Below are 19,035 nucleotides of genomic sequence, written 5' to 3'. Positions count from 1 at the left end.
CTTAAATTTATTTACTAAAGAAAAAATTACTTTAATATAGATGCCGCTAAAGTTTATAAACGTTGTGCGTTCAATAAATTTACTATAACACCATGAAATTAGAAAATCATTTTGTATCAATAATTCTAACATAAATATTTTTCTATTTTTTTTTCTTTATTGCAGGGATGATTTGTAATATATTATTGACATGAACTTAAACTTTTTCCGCTCTTTTCTATAACAGTTGGTAGAACGGGCAGTTGATTATTTAAAATAATACTATTTTATTATCAATAATTTTTTTAAAAAGTTAAATTAATCAGTATATTCATCGGGTGTAAAAATAAAATATTTAGAAAGAAAATTGTGCAATTTAGTGCACTTTACAAGTTACTTGATCTCTGAGGTACTATATAAGCCAAATAGTCATCAATAACATGTTGTTAGCTTTACTAACAAAATTCAATATTATGAGGGATTTTAAATTCTACAATTATTCTTTTGGGTTTTTAATAACCCTATATAATTATTCTTTGGGTTTTTAATAACCCTATATTTATTCTTTTGGGTTTTTCTACCCCATTTATGTCTTTTAATAATTTTAACAGATTTCCCAATAAGTTTACCGGAACTATTAAAAATGTGAAAATCTGAAATGAGAGAACCTTTATGTCTCTTTTATTAATTATTGACAGATTTCCCAATAAGTTTACCGGAACTATACATGAAATGTGGAAGTCTGTAATAAGAGGACCTTCAGGCACATTGGCCATAGAAACGGCATTAATAGCCAAATTTGAAGTTATATCATCCTGAATCGACGATATCGACGATGTTGGCGTTAGACCGCTCGAAAGCCGGGTTACTAACTTTATCAACATAAATAAAATGATTCGCGATTGCAGGGAATAAATATTAATTTAAATGAAAATTTTATCATTCTGAACTGCGATATCATCTGTGTTGGCGTTAGACCGCTCGAAAGCCGGGTTACTAACTTTAAACTGATTTGCGAAGTTCAAGAAATGAATATTAGTTGAAGATGACTCTTTTACCCTTCAGAGAATTCTATATAAAACTATAAAATTAAAATTATTTTTTAGCTCGTGATTGTTAAAACTGCTGTAATAGTTATTTAATCAACTGGCCGCTGTTATAGAATTATTAACCCAAGCTACCATTATAATTAATATAATTGACATAAAAATAATTACACTAACAAGATTTTCATCTACATAATTTCCATCTTAAAAAAATTCTCTTCAAATCTTAGATGAACTGGTTGTCATTCCTGGATGTGCAAATTTCTTGTACAAAGAAAAATTGGTTAACTTTGCCTGGGGAGAGTGATGTCCGAAAAAGGAAAATAAATTTGTCACTTACTTAGAGTGAGTCGCTGTCGTTGCGGGTTGCTTACGGTTCAGTGTTGGTAGAGCCGCCACCGTACTACCCTTAGTTCCTCGAATTAGTATCGCTGGATTGCTGGAACCGCCCTTGAGTCTGCAGCCTCCGGGGTGTGAAAAACTCGGTTTTCACGTTCACAGGCAACGTCGAATACTAATTCTTCACTACAAGGTATCCCACCGCTGCCACCATGAAATGTAAGGGGTTGTTGGTAACGTGTTCGTATTGACCTCCTAGTCAATACAGCCTTGCCGAGCAGTGGTTATAGAAATAGTAGGCTTCGGATTTGCCTTGAGTTCTTATTAAGATATTGGCTGAAATGTCTTATCACTTCTAAAGAATAACACTGACTGACTATTTTTAACAATACTTTATTAGCACCCACAATGATGATTAACAATTGTCTTTACACGACTAATATTGCAACTCTGCTGTGGCCAACAGCAACTATGCTGTGGCCTACAGCAACTCTGATGTAATAAAGACAACTCTTTTGTGATTCCAGCAACTCTGACTTCCAACTCAATCAGTACTCTTTATATACTGCTTAAGTGGGACTGCAAACACCTTACGATGGCGTATTTAAAGTATTTGCTGATTGTGATAATTACTGCAATCGATATCGAATTTGGCATATTAGCATTGCTATTACAGAATGCAGCATTATCGATTGCTATTACACAATAATATATATATCCCACAAAACGTATAAGTGATGCTTAAACAGAATAAATAATTTTTGTAAAATATTAATTTTTGTAAAAATGTTAACATATTGTTTATTTGTATTGTCAAACAATCGCCAATTCACAAAAAGTAATTATGCAATGTTGAATCTAGAATATGTCGTTAAATTGCCTACTTGTTCATTTTGCGGTATCCTCGTGTGCTTGGCTTGCTCTCTCGTCCTTCGTTTTCCATGTAGAGCTCCGGCGACCACGCATAAAGCGGCCAGTACTCCGGACGCGGCCAACACCAACCCAGCCAGTAAGGGTCCCGCCATGGCTGATTCTGACTCACTCGAATGACCTAGACAACCACAAGGAATTAAATTGTTTGCAATATTATATCCAAAAATATTAACAAACCATTTTATTATGGTCTAAAAACGGGTAACACTTTGATAATCAGGATGAAAAACATAAAATACTATTTACTTTATACGTAATTCATAATATATCATATAGAAATTTATTTTTAAGTGATTATTTTGTCAATTTTGAGGTTGTTTGAAGTGTTTTAGGGTTTTCACGGAGATGAAAATGATTTTATTGCTTTTATTTAATGATATTATTAAGATAAACCTAATTCCAAAATTTCATGTAAATGGGAGCACAGTAAAAAAATTCAGACACAAAACGGTCTATTGACTGGAGTATAGTTGTTTTTGCGGTATTTGAACCGTATCTGCAATCGTTGGACCCGCCTGTGCCAAAAACTATTTAGCTCAGTTCTCCGTCAATACGAATCGAATGTTTTTTGAATCAGTTAAAATCCGTGATACCGATATAATTGTGGACAAAAAGGTTTCCAAACATACAAGCATACATACTACATACACACACAGACATCCATTTTTGCTAAGATATGAAAACTAAGCTAAGGTATTAAAACCTAAAGATATAAATTTCATTACTATAACTTACCCTACGGACGTTAATAATTTTATATTTGTGAACTAAATTGCCTTATTTTTTATTTCAACAATATTTTTATGATACAACGCCATTTTGCTTTTTTGACCCAGCTAACAAAAATGAATTTAATTGTGTGCCATATTATATTCAAGAACATTTACACCTTACTTTATATAAAAATAATATGTTATATTTGCTCAAGTTTAATTTCACAAAAGTTTAAATAATGTATCGCCATGGCTAAATGCAACAAGTTCCAGGCACCTAGAAAACCGCAAAAAATATATTGGTTGAAGAATTACATTTACGACATTTACATATTATTTTACCTAAACATACTGTTATATTTCCTTAAATTTTCTGTTGAAATTTTTCAGTTTAAAATCTTGGTTAAATGCGACTAATTCTAGAGACCCAGAAAACCTCAAAAAATTATTTTGTTTACAGAATTATGTTCAGGAACATTTACACATTATTTTACATAAATATAAAAAGTTATATTTTCTCAAATTTTATTTCTATAAAGTTCAAACAATAACGCCATAGCCTTTTGCGACTCACTTCAGTGGCATAGACAAGGTTTTAATCGGTTTATGATATTGTATTCAGGAACATTAACAAATTTTTTTACATCCACGTGCTGCGTTACATTTTCTTAAATTTTGCTTTGAATAAGTTTAAATAATTTAGTTTAAAGGCTGAGTGCGACTAGTTCTAAGGACTTAGAAAACCGCTAAAAATATTATTGATGCAGAATTATATTTAGGATCATTTTCACACATTATTTTACATAAACATTTATACAATAAAATGTATGTTCATGTAAAATAAAATACGAAGACAAAATTTGCGGTGCCTATATTATGTAATAATTTCAACACCCATGCTACATTAGACCATTTTAACCCTAAATATAAATTTATTTGATCATATATAACACCATATTTCATTAGATGTTAAATTTCTCAGGGTCTATTAACATCCATGCTCATTCTAATCGTTAATATAACTTTATTTTATCATATAGCATCGTATCATATTTGGTCACCTACATAAAAGCTTACACGGGGTGAGATAAAATGGATCAACTGAATCTTTACCCTGGCAAAGGTTTATTAAACAATACAAAAATAGTAAATAAGAAAGTAAATTAAGTTATGTTTATAACTCCCGCTCATAAATATTTCTGACAAAATACCAAATCAAGTTTTTTTTTTACATTGTTATCTGTATAAAAAATGTACCCACGAAATTTATATTTTACATCGGTTGAATCAAGTAGTTATCATTTTGCTCCCTAAGTTAATTTAAAAATAAGTCATTGGTCCGCACCTACGGGGTAAAAAAGACATGGTGACAAATTTTTGAAAAAGAACAAAACATATTTTTACAATGATGAATTTAGCAGGGAGTTTTACTTAGTCAGAGAGTTGTTTGTTTAATATGTGGTGTTTGTTGTGTTATAATCGGCATGGTTTTCACAATATAATTGCTCAAACACAGAGTCGGACTTTGTGCCCCGCTCTACCCGCTTAAGTCATACATAAATATTGTAGAGCAAATAAATTACTAGAATAATTATGCTTTTTTGTAGCGTTAGTTTTGTAAAATATGAAGCTAGTTGTGAAAATATATTTTTTAAACTATTAACTTCCCGAAGGAGAAGTTTATGTTTTCATAAAAAAATCCGATTCGCTAATTTTATGTTTTCTCGACGTTTCAAGCCATTCTGAATCAATTGAGACCAAATTTGGAAAAAGTATGTGTGTGTGTGTATGTGTGTGTTTGTGTGTGTGTATGTGTGTGTGTGTGTGTGAACAGATTTTTTGCCGTAAATCGACGTTTTCTTCAAAACGGCTGGACCGATTTCAAAAATTTAAAAGCCATTTGATGTTGTGCGATGATCAGCCGGGCCGTTTCTTTGTAAATTGCAGAAAAGTGCAAAATTTTTTATCCACGTTTTAGCCCGGAATTCTGAATCGATTCTGAAAATTCAAAAACCATTCGATAGATATTGGTTGGGAATCGTGCTGATTAGTTTTTGGTAAAGATCGGCCGGGCCGTTTTCTTGTAATAACGTTTTAAAAAAAAAAATTGACGATTTTTATGATTTTTTTTTTGACGGTAGATACCATAGTTTTCTAGGTCCTACTAAAATATTACGGCCCTACGACAACTCGTTTAGCTTAAAAAACTAAAAAAAAAAAGTTTGCAAAAATTGGTATCGTTTTTTTGACATTTGTCAAAATTAGACTTTTGATCGAAGTTTTCTTAAAAACGCCTGAACCGATTTCAGAAATTTAAAAGCCATTTGATGTATCTCAGTGAGGACTATCGTTTGTCAGTTTTGTGCGACGATCTGCCAAGGCGTTTCTTTGTAATTTGAAAAAAAGTGTTAAACTTTTCGTCCACATTTAAGCTCATCCTACCGAACCGATTTTAAAAAATCAAAAACTGTTCGAAAGATATTAGTTGGGAATGATACTAATTAAGTTTTAGGTGAAAATCTACCGAGCCGTTTTCTTGTAATTAACTGTTGAAAAAAAAATTTAAGCCGATTTTTATGGATTTTTTTTTAGCGATATATACCATGGTCTTATAGAATTTACTGAAATATTACGGCCTTACAACAAATAGTTTGATTTTAAAAATTCATCAAAGTTTGAGAAAATGAGTAGCTCTTTTGACATTTGTTAAATTTAAAATTAGACTATTTGCTTGGTATAGTGATAGAGTACTTGGTCTTGAACATAATAAACCATTAAAGTCCTGAAAACTGGTTCAATTATAAAAATTATTGATTTTTGAAAATTTGCTTTTAGAAAATACTCCGAGTCTAAGTGTTTGTTCGTTTTCAATTATGTGTAATAAATCCACTCGGAATACTTTTAATGACTCATAAATTAATTTATTTTTTATTGATTAAGTCGATTATTTAAATATATCGGGAAGTTCATGTAACTTGCCTCAAGGCTAAATACCAAACCAACTAGTTTTTTAATTAATCGACGACTTACAGCAATACATTCATTTTTCATTTATTTAGTTTTATGATTATATTTTTGACAGATATAACTAGACACGACAAATAATTTATATACTATGTAAGCCGACGTGATCTGACTAACTGAATAAAAACGCTATTTTTGCACAAAATCTTAGTTTGCGGAAAATTTTTAGTAAGTATATTTTTATCATTTTTCATATTTTATAGTAGTTTCTGAAAACTAAATTTACGCCAGTTTGGTGGAGTCGTACGCATGCACAGCATTTTTAAATTACTCTTAATTTTATTAAATGCTTATTATTGATGAAAGCTTTATCTTCACTTATTGTTTATTATTGTTTTTCACTTATTCTTCATTATTACTAATAATCAACGAATCTTAGTTGATCTAGAATCACTCCAACCTTTTATTAAAAACCTTGTGATTTGAATATAAAAAGTTATATTTTCTCAAATTTTATTTCTATAAAGTTCAAACAATAACGCCATGGCCTCTTGCGACTCACTTCAGTGGCATAGACAAGGTTTTAATCGGTTTATGATATTGTATTCAGGAACATTAACAAATTTTTTTACATCCACGTGCTGCGTTACATTTTCTTAAATTTTGCTTTGAATAAGTTTAAATAATTTAGTTTAAAGGCTGAGTGCGACTAGTTCTAAGGACTTAGAAAACCGCTAAAAATATTATTGATGCAGAATTATATTTAGGATCATTTTCACACATTATTTTACATAAACATTTATACAATAAAATGTATGTTCATTATTACTAATAATCAACGAATCTTAGTTGATCTAGAATCACTCCAACCTTTTATTAAAAACCTTGTGATTTGTTGTGTAAATAGTTTTAAAGTAATTGCTGCTGTAGTAAAACGTTATTATTTAATATTTTTTTAATTGAAATAGTTAAGCTCTGAACAATAACATAGAAAGAATAGAAGTAATATAAAACAATTTCGTTTATTTTGTCCCACAATTCGTACCCAATAACCCATTGAAATGTTGCCGCAATAAATTCTCTGCCGCGATAGTTTCGGAGTTGTTATAACCGTCCCACCACGACATCGCACTGCTCCAACTTATTTCGTTAGAATACATACTCTCGTCCTTGTTTTGATATTATTAACGCACATATCACAATTAATTTATATTCGTATAACTTCTGAGTTAACCTAATTTTTACTTGGAATAATACAGCCACTCATAATAACGGTCCCACCCATTTGGAAAGTGATGAGTAAGCAACTGGATTCTCAAATAAGTGCATTACAAAATTATTACAAAACTATCTTTGCGTTGCCATTGCGTTGAGCATATTTTTATGCTTCCAATGCTATTAAAATCTTTAAAATGCAAAAAATGGTAATTCGACATATTCATATAAAATTGCTTTATACCGAACGAGATTAGTTTTATACATTTAATTTTGAAAACGCAAAAGTTTGATATCTGACCAATGAGTGAAGAGTGTGAATTGTATAATAATTTTTATTTTATTACATTTTTTAAAAATGTGTTTAAAATATTTCAAATTTATTTAGCCGTTGTTTTCATTTAACTGAACTGTAAAAGATAAAAGAATGAACCATGTTAATATAACATTTGAAATGTGATTATTTCAGGCATAGTTGAATTACCTTTTGAGATAGATTCTTTTTCTTCGTTTTTTAAACAGATATATTTATTTTTATCCATCGATTAGATATGGACAACAATCTCTAGTTGTCTGGAACTTATTTCATTCTTGATTATAGCTATTAATTATTAATTAATAATAAAAGTTATGATCGATTACAAGTGGCTTTGTGTATGTGCGGATTTAAATTTCCATGGACGATTTCAAGAACACTGATCAACCGATTTGAATAACGGACGGTCGTTTGATTTGAATGATTCAAAAAACATTTTACTTAAATTGATAAAATAAACAACTATTTAAATTTTCAAGATTTCCAGCGATTTCGCTGGTATAATGACAAAAGTAACAAAATGCCATTTGCCGGACAAAATGATAATTAGACATATGCACCTAAAATTAACAGATACTTTATAGAGATTTTAATAATATGTAAAAATTTTTGTTTACATTTCTATGCGATCAAATATTTTTATAATATTTTGAATAAATTATCAGGTTTTATTTCTGATAGGCCAACCTTTACTAAGAAATATACTAAAAATTGACGTGTTTGACGAGTCCTTTTACCAAATCGCGTATGTCAGGCATGGCCCAGAGTCAGGCGTATGTAACTGACATGGGGATTAACGTGTTAAAAAAATTAGATATTTTATGACTTTTGCGTGCATTCTTTTTTTGCGATACAATAGCAGTTAATTTCATGAATTAGTGATAGTATAGTAAAAGCATTTTACAATATGATTCTTTAATAAAACTTTTCGGAACACAAAATTATTAACGATCCCAATCTCATCAATCTTAGACAAAAACAAACATCCGCATATAATATACAGCTGCAGCTACAATATAAAATATAATGCCAGGAATGGTGACACATAATAATTCATTCTGAAAGATAAAAATATGGTCCAGTGGTTTAACATTTGATGTCAAATTTCTACTTGAGGTTATAGATCCCAAATATAAACTCAAGTGAAAAGCGACTTCTGGGTATTGCTGCATATATATAATAAACATGTCCACAAATACTTCGAGTATGGTTATTTAGTCACAACTGGTGGACAAGTACTGGGTTGCTATCCATTTAACAGTTCATATAATAAAGGCAAAACAATTACTTATTTGTACTGAATTAATATTCTATTGTGACAGATTGTGATTAAATGTGTACACGACAGAAAAATATAAATATAAGTTATTAATAAATATCTCTTTATTTGTGTTTTAAAACAGGCTAAGAAGAAACAAAACTTGATTATTAGTTACGAAAATTCTTGTTCCTAATGTTCCTAAATTAATTTGATTTTCATTATAAGATAACATCTACATGATTGCAATTTCCAGATAGTAATAGTTAATTTTCGTGAAATTTGTTAATTTGTACCTTAGTAAAATTAATAACTGAAAGCGCAATTAAGTTGTCCTGCATCGCAGAATGCCGAATATTCAATTATGCATATAATCGATTCAGGTTATGGGAGCACATTGTGAATATTTTCGATAGTTTCGCTGGGAGCTCTGCCCAAAATCGCAAATGCCACATATAGGACTGCCAGTTTTCGAACATGTACAAATATGTTCTGGAAGCAACACAAACATAGTCTCATTGTACGCGTACGTGCGCCGACTCTGGGCGCGTACGGTCGGTTATCATATAGGGTCAACATACATATATTGATGCCATTTTGCCAACTGCAATGTGAACATTAATTGCTTTACGGATGTAATAATAATAATTCATCTGTTGTAATATCCCTTATTATCATGATTTATAATAAATTAATGCATTCTGATTATTAGCATTGCGCGTGTACGGCGGTCTCTCTCCACGCATATCGGTGGCTTGTGGGCGTTTTGATGTACGACAAATTTGCATGAACAAGGAACGAATTTTCAATTATGGCTTGAATATTATATAACTGAGGAAAAACTTAAGAACCTATCTGCTGAAATTTCATTTTTATGCTAGTTTCTTAAAATAGAAATTTGCAAATGATTTTTTGAAATCAATCAATTTTATAATACAGAATAATTTATGAAAAATATCAAACAATTAATTTAATTTGTACATTTTTTATAAAATATGAACATTTTTTGTAACATATGGACATTTTTTGTAACAAATAAACAATTTTAGTAATATCTTGAGTTTTGTACTATATTTTAATTTTTGTGCAATAACTGAGTTGTTGCAACATTTGACGAATCAGTACATTTTCTATTATTTACGGAATCCGCAATCGCAATATCACATTTCATATATCTAATCGTTCACAGCGTTTAATTTCTCAAAGAAAAACATTGAAAGAGGCTGACGTGAAAATCAGAATATAAATACATATTTAGTAATATGTAATGAATTCTTGATGTGAAACTTTCTTGTGAGTTTTGACCTCATATACCTGTTTTTTGGCGCACTATATACAATTTATTATATTTTTTAGACCATAACTACTATAGTTATCAAAAATAGTTTATAGTTTGGTGAAAGACTTTAGCAAAGAATTTACACCTACATTCGGTTCATTGTCAGTTCTTAATTACAAACAATACCGCTCGACTTCTGAGTAACTTTGAACATGGACAACACGTATTTAAGCTGAAATATAAAAAAAATGTATTCAGGAGATCACGAAGCCGCCAGTGACTTAATTTGCCAGTATGATGTTGTAACCAAGCAGTCCAGATTCTAGACTGTAAACAAGGAACATTGTCTGGAATTCAGATACTAGCTTTACGAGGTTTATTTCAACGTGCATTACCCTAAACGTTGAATTTGTTTACTAAGTATTCGTCAGATTGTAAGCAGTAAATAAGTTGAAAACGAAGTTTTCAATTTCCAAATATTGAAATTTTTTAACTTGTTCTTGAATAATTACCTTGTTCATCAGCTGAACTAGCATGTCTGGGCTCGAATACACCTACATCGACACTGTCGCTACGTCCTAGAGTATTCACGGCGTACAACCTAAGTCGCACAGGTGGACCGCCAGGTGTCAGGTTCACGACAAACACTGGCGTAGCGGAAACCGATGACTGTCTATTATTGGTATCCCGTGGATGAGAAAGTCCTCGTGATAAACCCACAACTGGAAAGGCTTCTAGGACAAACTTCTGAGATAAGCCACCGTTGAAGCCCTCGGCACATTCGATTAAGACGAGATCGGCTGAACGATTAGACATAGTGCAGTTCGATGGTGGCAGCGGTGGCCCTGCGAAAATAATGTATCAGACACAAATTAACATCTTGTGTTTATCTATTCTATGAGTTTATGGCTTAATATTTTTCATATATTATTAATACTTTTAGGAAATATGGTTTCAAGATTGAATAAAATAATAAGTTGTCTACAGCATTTTGCCTAAAGAAAAATGTTGAAAACGTGGGGGTAAAAAACAAATGTGATTTACACTGTTTGAATAATTTGAACTCTCAGCAGGTCTGCTTTGCCCAAATTTACATTCACACTCTTTGAAAAAATCTGATTCTTTTACCATAATATACGTACTCCAAACGTTTAAGTCAAGATTCAAATATATTTTATTACATTATGTGCAATACAAAATAATTAAGTGCATATTTTTCTACATGAAGATATTATTATTTGAATTATTTGTTTATAAATTTCGATATTAAACGAGTCGTTCATGCTGGTTAATATACATCTTTAATGTGACTTAACATCTTATCTATACAATTATTAATTATTCTCGCCTGTTTTGAACGTATTTTTTGCTCACAAACAATATTTACGAGTTACAAGCAACATCATAATGCTGAAATTTTATGGAAAAAATTTAAAATTATTTTTAAATTTTAATTCCAACATTTTCATCTAAATGATTTTTTGATTTCTCGCATGATTATACTTCCATATCTCCAATTTCCCTTTTTGTTTAAAAATTGGTTCTTCATTTTACAGTTATTATTTGTTATTTAAGTTATTCCTGTCAAAGTATATCAGTAATTTTCTACTACCATTCCAATTTTCCATCACAAAATTGACATATAATCTCAAGTTAGATAAATGATTGTTTAAATTGTAAAAATCCAAACCTAATTTAATTTGTTTAAGTCGCTGCTGTTATTTTACGCTTCAAATTCAGTAATTTTTCATTTATTGATTCTCCATTTTACAGTTTTTATCTGGATTTTAATTAGTTGCTTGTCAAAGTTCTAGTTCGATTACATATAACGATTATTAGTTCGATTACATTTCCAGGCTCAAAAGTGATATATAATCTCAATTTAGATGTATAACTGGATGATGTGTAAAAATCAACAATATAATTTATTCCAAGGCAAGATAAATAAAATGACGCTGTTATTTTACTAAGTTTCACTTATCACACTTCAATTTAAGTATTTTCTTGGATATTGGTTCCCTATTTTACAGATATTATTTGCAATTTCATTAGTTTTTGTCAAAGTTTATTGGTATTTTCCTACTTCCATTTAGTTTATTTTCGTGATGCTCCTTTGTGACATATAATCTGATATTAGATGAAAGAATATGTAAAATTCAAGACCTTGATTTTTTGTGCCATCATAAATTACTCAAAAAGTGCGTGAATTTTTGTCTCAAATATCAACTTCTATTTGTTCAATATTTTTGGTAATATATACTCGTACAATGTTTAAAATTGATAAAACACTTGACTATTACTTTTGAATCATTTATTAATAATATAAAGATATTTTTGACAATTTTAGTAAGCATGATATAGCATGATTTTAGTAAGCAAAGTATTTTACAACTGCCATTCTTTTTTGACGCTGTTCTGTTTTATCAAATATATCTTAGATGAAATAGTCTATTAACTCCAGATCAATGTAACTCCGTAACTTATAATTTTAATCACTAATGTAAACTAGAACCGATAAAAATCTAAAATGAGTTCTTCTTCATAGTTGAAAACAAGCTTTAAATTAATTTGGCTCACATGATAACTGAGATTAATAGGGATGCCTATAGCTCATAAATATTTGCACGAAAGGATGGTATTCTAAAACTTCTTTTAGCATTTGATGTACTTCTTGCAGTTCACACACATTGGTGTCTCAGTTGGCAGTTTCTGACACGCATCAGGTGCGTGCACATTGAGGCACTTTATACACCTGTACTTTAGATCGCAAGTGTACGACGTATGGCCGAAGTTATGGCATTTGTGGCACTGCAACGCCCTGTTCTGAGGTCTATAGGTTACCCGGGAAGAGATGTGTCCACCAATGTTAGTTATCAACCTTAGCTCCGTCATATTCTGGTCTTTATCGAGGAGAAAAATGTATATAGGCAACTTATGTTGACCACCATCCGAGATTTTCCGCTCTATTTGTACTACTTGTCTGACTTCGATCCCTTTCAACAAAAGATTTTCATGGACTTCTACCTCTGCAATGGATGGATATAGACCGGTTACGGATATTTTCTTTGGTATTTTTTTTTGATTGTGGAGGTATAAAATTGATAATTGTCCCTTAGAAGTTCTTTGATTTTCTCATATTCTTTAGCGGTTAGTAATTAGTTAGTAATTAATTTTAGATGTTTCTCGTAGATATTTAATTATTTTTAAAATCGATTTGACTTTTGATGATTATCGGTGGGATTTTTGCCTCTTTTGTGATGGTGTTCTTGGGTGACACGGTTTGGACGCCTGAGGTAGATGGTTCAGCCTAATAGTGGTTTTCTCAGGTATCTTGTTTTTTTTCTCCCTCTTTCGGCATGTCACCTTCCTGTAATTCTTACTCTCCCTATCGGTATCCATATTATAACGACAATTGGTATTGTCGTCAAAAGGGTTGCATAACCACCAGTGCAATGGGACTCCCCCACCTACGCCTACTAGGGATGCCAATATAAGGTCCAGTCTGGGGTTGAAAATGAGCATTAAGAATTGTATCATCCTCTGAGGAGGTTAGTGGGTCCACGCGCCAGGCGCTGGACCCGCTTCGTGTATAGTGGTGTGTGTGTTGTGCCAGGAGAGGAGAACCTGTTCCAGCAAAGGTCAGATGTAATATTGTTTTATAAGGCTATTCCCTCCGTCTCCGTCGTTATCGTTATCAGTTATCAGTTAGTATAATCTGTTATCCGCGTAGTATATTCCGATACTCCGTTATACTATGCTCAGTTAGTATAGTAATTAATAATAATCACTCAGTACGTTAGAGTTTAAGTATAGAACATTGTTGTGCGTAGGCACAGTCATGCCCTCAAATTTGTAATAATAATTTGTAATAATTAAATAAGATAGAAGTACATTCTCTTTCATTCGCGTAGTTAGTTAGCTTTTCCACAGGTAATTACAGGGTGGTTATAGAAGTCGGGTTAAGGAGTTGGTGTAACCCTTTCTTAATGGGAATGCAACGCTATGATGTAATATTTGGTAGGCGTTGCATATACCCCAGAAAGGTAGCATCAACCCTTCTAGTCACAATATCTGTCCGGTCCGAGAGAGCATCATATTTATTTTTTAGCGCAGTACTTGTCTGAACATCCATCTTATGATATCTTGCCAACATCTTGAATTTTTTTTTCAAGCGCCTGCCCGAAAATTATTTTGCTCTCTGAAAGATTTTCCGCACTGATTTTAAAGTTTATTCAAATTGTACATAATAAAAAACTTTACAGTTTTGACAAAGGAAAGCACTCTATAACTGGTGCCTACTTCCTTCTCATTATCAACTCCAACCCGGGGTTTGAAAAGAGAAGTATGCTAAAAGGCACTTTGACCTTTGAAATTTGGTGTACGGAACAAGATATAAGTCCGATTGCTTTTATAAAAGCATGATTAAAATCAATACTGGACTTAATACTTATTTCACCAAAAACTAATGACATTATATAAAGCTATTGTTTTTTTAACTTATGTATATCCCCAGGATGGTTTTCGAGTAATTTGATTTTATTACTAATCTATCGTATTCAATAATTGCATATGAGTATTTACACAAAAACAACACTTCATGTTACTGGATATTTATTTAACACTAGATGACCCGACAGATGTTGTCCTTTACCTATGTCTACAATTTTTAAATATAATATACTAATAAATACCGTTTACCTAAAAATAATAATAATTGTTTTTTAAATTAATCTTCACGCCAAAATGCATATACATTTATAATATGTAAAATTTAGAACTGCTTTAAATAAAATGAGTTTCATATATTTGAAATTGAAGTCTTTTAAACGGTATAACGTGACCATAACCATAACATAACACTAGTACTTCATGTTGGATAAAATTAATTTAATTTTATATTATTTAAGATATCCAAAATTGCATCTTAAACTTCTCCTAATCGATATCGTGTGCGCCGAATTGTATGTATTGTATGTCATCTTCACTTGTGTCACTTCATTTGTTGTTATAAAGTGAATTTTTTACGATTTTTAACAGTATTGTGGAAAGATTAGTAAAAGATGCAAAGAAATTATATATTAAAAAAATAACTATATTGGAAATTTAATATCTGAATGGCGCCCCCTATGGCGTGCACTCGTATTTTTTGCATGCATAGCATTAAAGGTAGGACCGGCCCTGATTAATACTTGATTTCATATTTTAAGTGAATTAATTTGTCATATCCTGTTCATATGTATATCATTCAATTTACCATCATATACCATATCTTATATTATTTCACATCTCAGCTGTTTTTTGGCATAATAATCATAAATTTATTATACATATTCTAACATTGTCTAGGTTCATAAGTAAATTGAAAGTTTTGGCAGATGACAGTTTTCATTTGTTTTCAATGCAAACAATGACATGTCATTTTTTGCATTTTTTCCCATTTATTTCTACAATATTGCGCATACATTTCAGTACTTTATAATCACATACATCCTAGAAAATTTCCTTAACAAACTTCAGAAAAATTTATCAAAATCCAAATAATCGTTTAGGAGGAGTATACAGTGAGTGTCTGTAATTTAATATGAACTTTATATAATAACAATAAAGCTCAAATTGATTCTATGTTTTAGTTAGAAAACGTTTGTATGTGAAAAAGAAAAAAGCTGTTTTTAGGGTTTTTCCAGCAGTTATTCGATTTTTTTTCGCCGTAAGAACCATCCTTGGATTTCAGCAAATATTTTGAAAAAAGAATTGGCTAAATTGGTCCAGGCGTTGTTGAGTTATGCGCTTACCAACACATTTTGCGATCCATTTTTATATATAAGAAGATAATTATTGCTGATCAAAAAAGCATTGGCACCGCCGAACCCAGTATTTCCTACGACTAAATTTCAAACCAGATAAATCATTATTCTGAAAAATGTTATTTCAAAACTTTTCATTAAATTTACTTTATTGGTGCAGCAATGGCGGGCAAGGTCTATTTTCACTAGGAAACATATTGCCTTCTATATTTCCAAGTAAAAACCTTTGTCACTACTTCTTGACAACAAGCAGCTCGAAGCGACTCTCGAACCCGAGATCTCTGAATCAAGTCTCTTAACCGTTTATGATAAAATCTTCCAGTAACTTACATGATATTTTTATATAAGCTCCAAAGAAGGTTTGATGCGTCATTCGGCCGCTGCTTTCAGGCAAACACCGTAATAACTTGCATAAGCACATCTATCTTCCACATCGTAAATCCTTCTTCAACTTACCCGCGGGCACCAGATGAAAAACGCACGGCGTTCGCTGTCTACCGACGGCGTTCTCCGCCCAGCAGTTGACCGCTCCGTAGTCGAGGTCGCTCTCGGGCGTGTATCGCAGCACGCTGACCGGCCCGTGCTCGTTCTGCTGTGCGGGCGTGATGAGCGGCCTCTGCTCGCCCGAATTATTGAACGTCCAGCGGAAGGAACGAGGCGCCGGATCCGATTCAACCTCGCACGTCAGGGCGATCGCCTCGTGCCGAGAGGCACCAATCAGGCCTCCAACACTAGCTCGGCATAACGGAGCAACTGAAAAATTCAAAGTGTTTATTATTAACTTTTCTTAGAGTAAATTATAGTAATCATAAAAAATTGAAAATGAAATTTTTTATATATATTTACATGTCAAAGGTTTCTGCGCATTTTGGGCATACCTTGGAAAGATTGTGTATGTGCATGCGTGTAAGTATGGAAGTATGTATGGGCGGACACAAATTTTTATCGACGATTTTGGAAGCACGGATTAACCGAGTTGAATAATTTAAAAAAAATCGATTTGTATTGATGGGGAGAAACGTACTGAGTAGTTTTTGGCAAAGTTATGGGACAATGGTGCCAAAAATGATAATTCAATTTTTGACAGACCGGATATATATAAATAAAGACATTCTATTTGTATTGACGAATTGAATCACTGAGTTTTTTTGACAAAGTTGGCCTAGTGGTTTTGAAGATCCAATAAAATAAGTAAAAAAGCTATTTGGCCACAATAATTATTAGATATATTCTATTAATAACCAATATTGTTTACATTTATATGGGTTCCGTGTCAATGATTTACCCCTTAGACTGCGACGTGGCGATTACGCACTTTGATATTCCTTCCGTCTATATCAATGTTTTGGAAAAAGATAAAAAAATTAAAAATAATTCAAAACATTAAAAATATTTAAATTTTGCTTAAAAAGTCTTTCCCTTTCTCAATTATTGAAAAATTCTGAAAAATACTATTTTTTCGATGGTTCCAAACATGTGTTTCAAGCTTTTTAGAAAAGCTAGTTAAGACTAGGATCCCGTCAATTTGTCGAAATTTAAATTTTGACCTGAAATCCTAAAAATACCATAACACTAATCCTGACTAATTTCGGTCGTAGATTTACTCGTATACTTTTAGTAATATATATTATGTAAACAATTTTGATAATCATTCTAAATATTGAAAATTAACTTTGGTATAACACTTCTAACGAAACTTTTCAAGTTGACCTTGTAACTTACTTGGCAATTTCTTTTATTTGCTATTGTTACATACTAGAAAAAATAAAAAATATCAGTTAAACAAGAAAAGAAACCGAGTTCACTCAATTGAATTAAATCGAATGTTTGAATCGAATCACTTGAATTTAGCAAATATGATTATATTTTGGCTTTATTTTTTATATTATACGTTCAAACAGCAAATAACCATAACCTATTTGAACCCATTTTCATGCCTTAGAATGTATAAAATCGTTCTTACAATTGAATTTTTACACTGTTCATACAATACATTGTATATTATTAAATAGAAATCAATAAAACATATGAAAAATATGTATATCCGGCAAAAAATGCTGAAGCAAAAAAAAACTAGCTGTAAGTGGAATTCTGTCTTGAGGCAATTATGGCATCGTGCCTTAAGGCAAATTGCTGGAACTTCCCGTACCGTAACGAAATGTTCGAGGAATACTGAATATTTTCAAACAGATTATTATAAATAGAAATAGTATATTAGAACTAATAGTCAGAATTAAAAATAAAATCTGAAATATTTTCGATATACAAAAAACTAAAAAAAAAAAAAAAAAGTTGAAACAAAATTTTTTTTTTCAAAATCAATTATTTTGTTAAGACAAGCATAAAGTTCTTTGAATCATTTAAATCGGACGCTTAGTTCTCTCAAAAACTGCCATTTTTTACATATTTAGCTCCGTATCTTCAAAATGGCTGGGCCTGCCTTTTCCAAAAACTAATAAACACTTCTCCCTATCATTACTAATTGAATGTTTTTTAGATGATTCAAATCGGATACTCCGTTCTCTCAAAAATTCGATTTCTATTTTCTGCACTCTTTGCTCCGTATCTCCGAAACGGCTGGACCTGCCTTTGCCAAAAACTAATCAGCTCTTTTCCCTATCAATAGGAATCGAATGTTTTTTGAACCATTCAAATCGGTTGATCCGTGCGCCCTAAAACGTGACTGGAAATTTGTATCCATACATACATACACACACACACACATATACACACACACACATCCATTTTTTCTGAGGTATGCCAAAACGTTCAGAAACCTTCAAAACGTCGAGAAATGTAAAAATTTTCAATTCCGATTTTCGGCCCATTACAATAACTTACCCTACGGGAAGTTAAAAATGATGAAAAATATTGATAAACAAAAATATTCATTTAAATTCACGTGGTATGTTATTACATGTGTGCTTCTTTTTGAGAATTTAAAATATTTTTTTTTTAAATTGTAGTTATAAATGAAATTACAAAATCATATAAAAATCATATAAAAGATATTTTATTCGAAGGCGATATCCACAAAAATGTGAGGAAATTATATATCGTCCCATATGTCTTATTACTGCTTCGATCAAACTTATTTTTATTTTTCCGTTGTCTTGATCGCAATTTGTTTTTATTTTTAGTTGCGCGTTGCCTACGTAGTTTTAACTTGTACCCCAAATTTTGAAAATT

The 19,035-nt window shown here is 31.4% G+C and overlaps 1 protein-coding gene across 1 annotated transcript in view; it reads right to left on the bottom strand.

Annotated features, from left to right (window-relative positions):
- Nucleotides 1-19,035, bottom strand: part of LOC113388047 (hemicentin-1-like) — a 119,962-nt gene that overhangs the window by 22,037 nt on the left and 78,890 nt on the right. The window contains exons 5-7 of the mRNA XM_026625458.1: nucleotides 16,303-16,599; nucleotides 10,555-10,887; nucleotides 2,249-2,415 (exon numbers count right to left, since the gene is read on the bottom strand). Of these exons, the coding sequence (XP_026481243.1) occupies nucleotides 2,249-2,415; nucleotides 10,555-10,887; nucleotides 16,303-16,599 (797 nt within the window). The remainder of the gene's footprint in view (nucleotides 1-2,248; nucleotides 2,416-10,554; nucleotides 10,888-16,302; nucleotides 16,600-19,035) is intronic.

This window comes from Ctenocephalides felis, unplaced genomic scaffold (assembly GCF_003426905.1).
Source record: "Ctenocephalides felis isolate EL2017-DRISC unplaced genomic scaffold, ASM342690v1 CF-g0.4_SCAFFOLD_03572, whole genome shotgun sequence".
NCBI classification, from domain to species: domain Eukaryota; kingdom Metazoa; phylum Arthropoda; class Insecta; order Siphonaptera; family Pulicidae; genus Ctenocephalides; species Ctenocephalides felis.
Note: the sequence above shows the minus strand (reverse complement) of the source record. Positions and strands in the feature narration are given on the sequence as shown.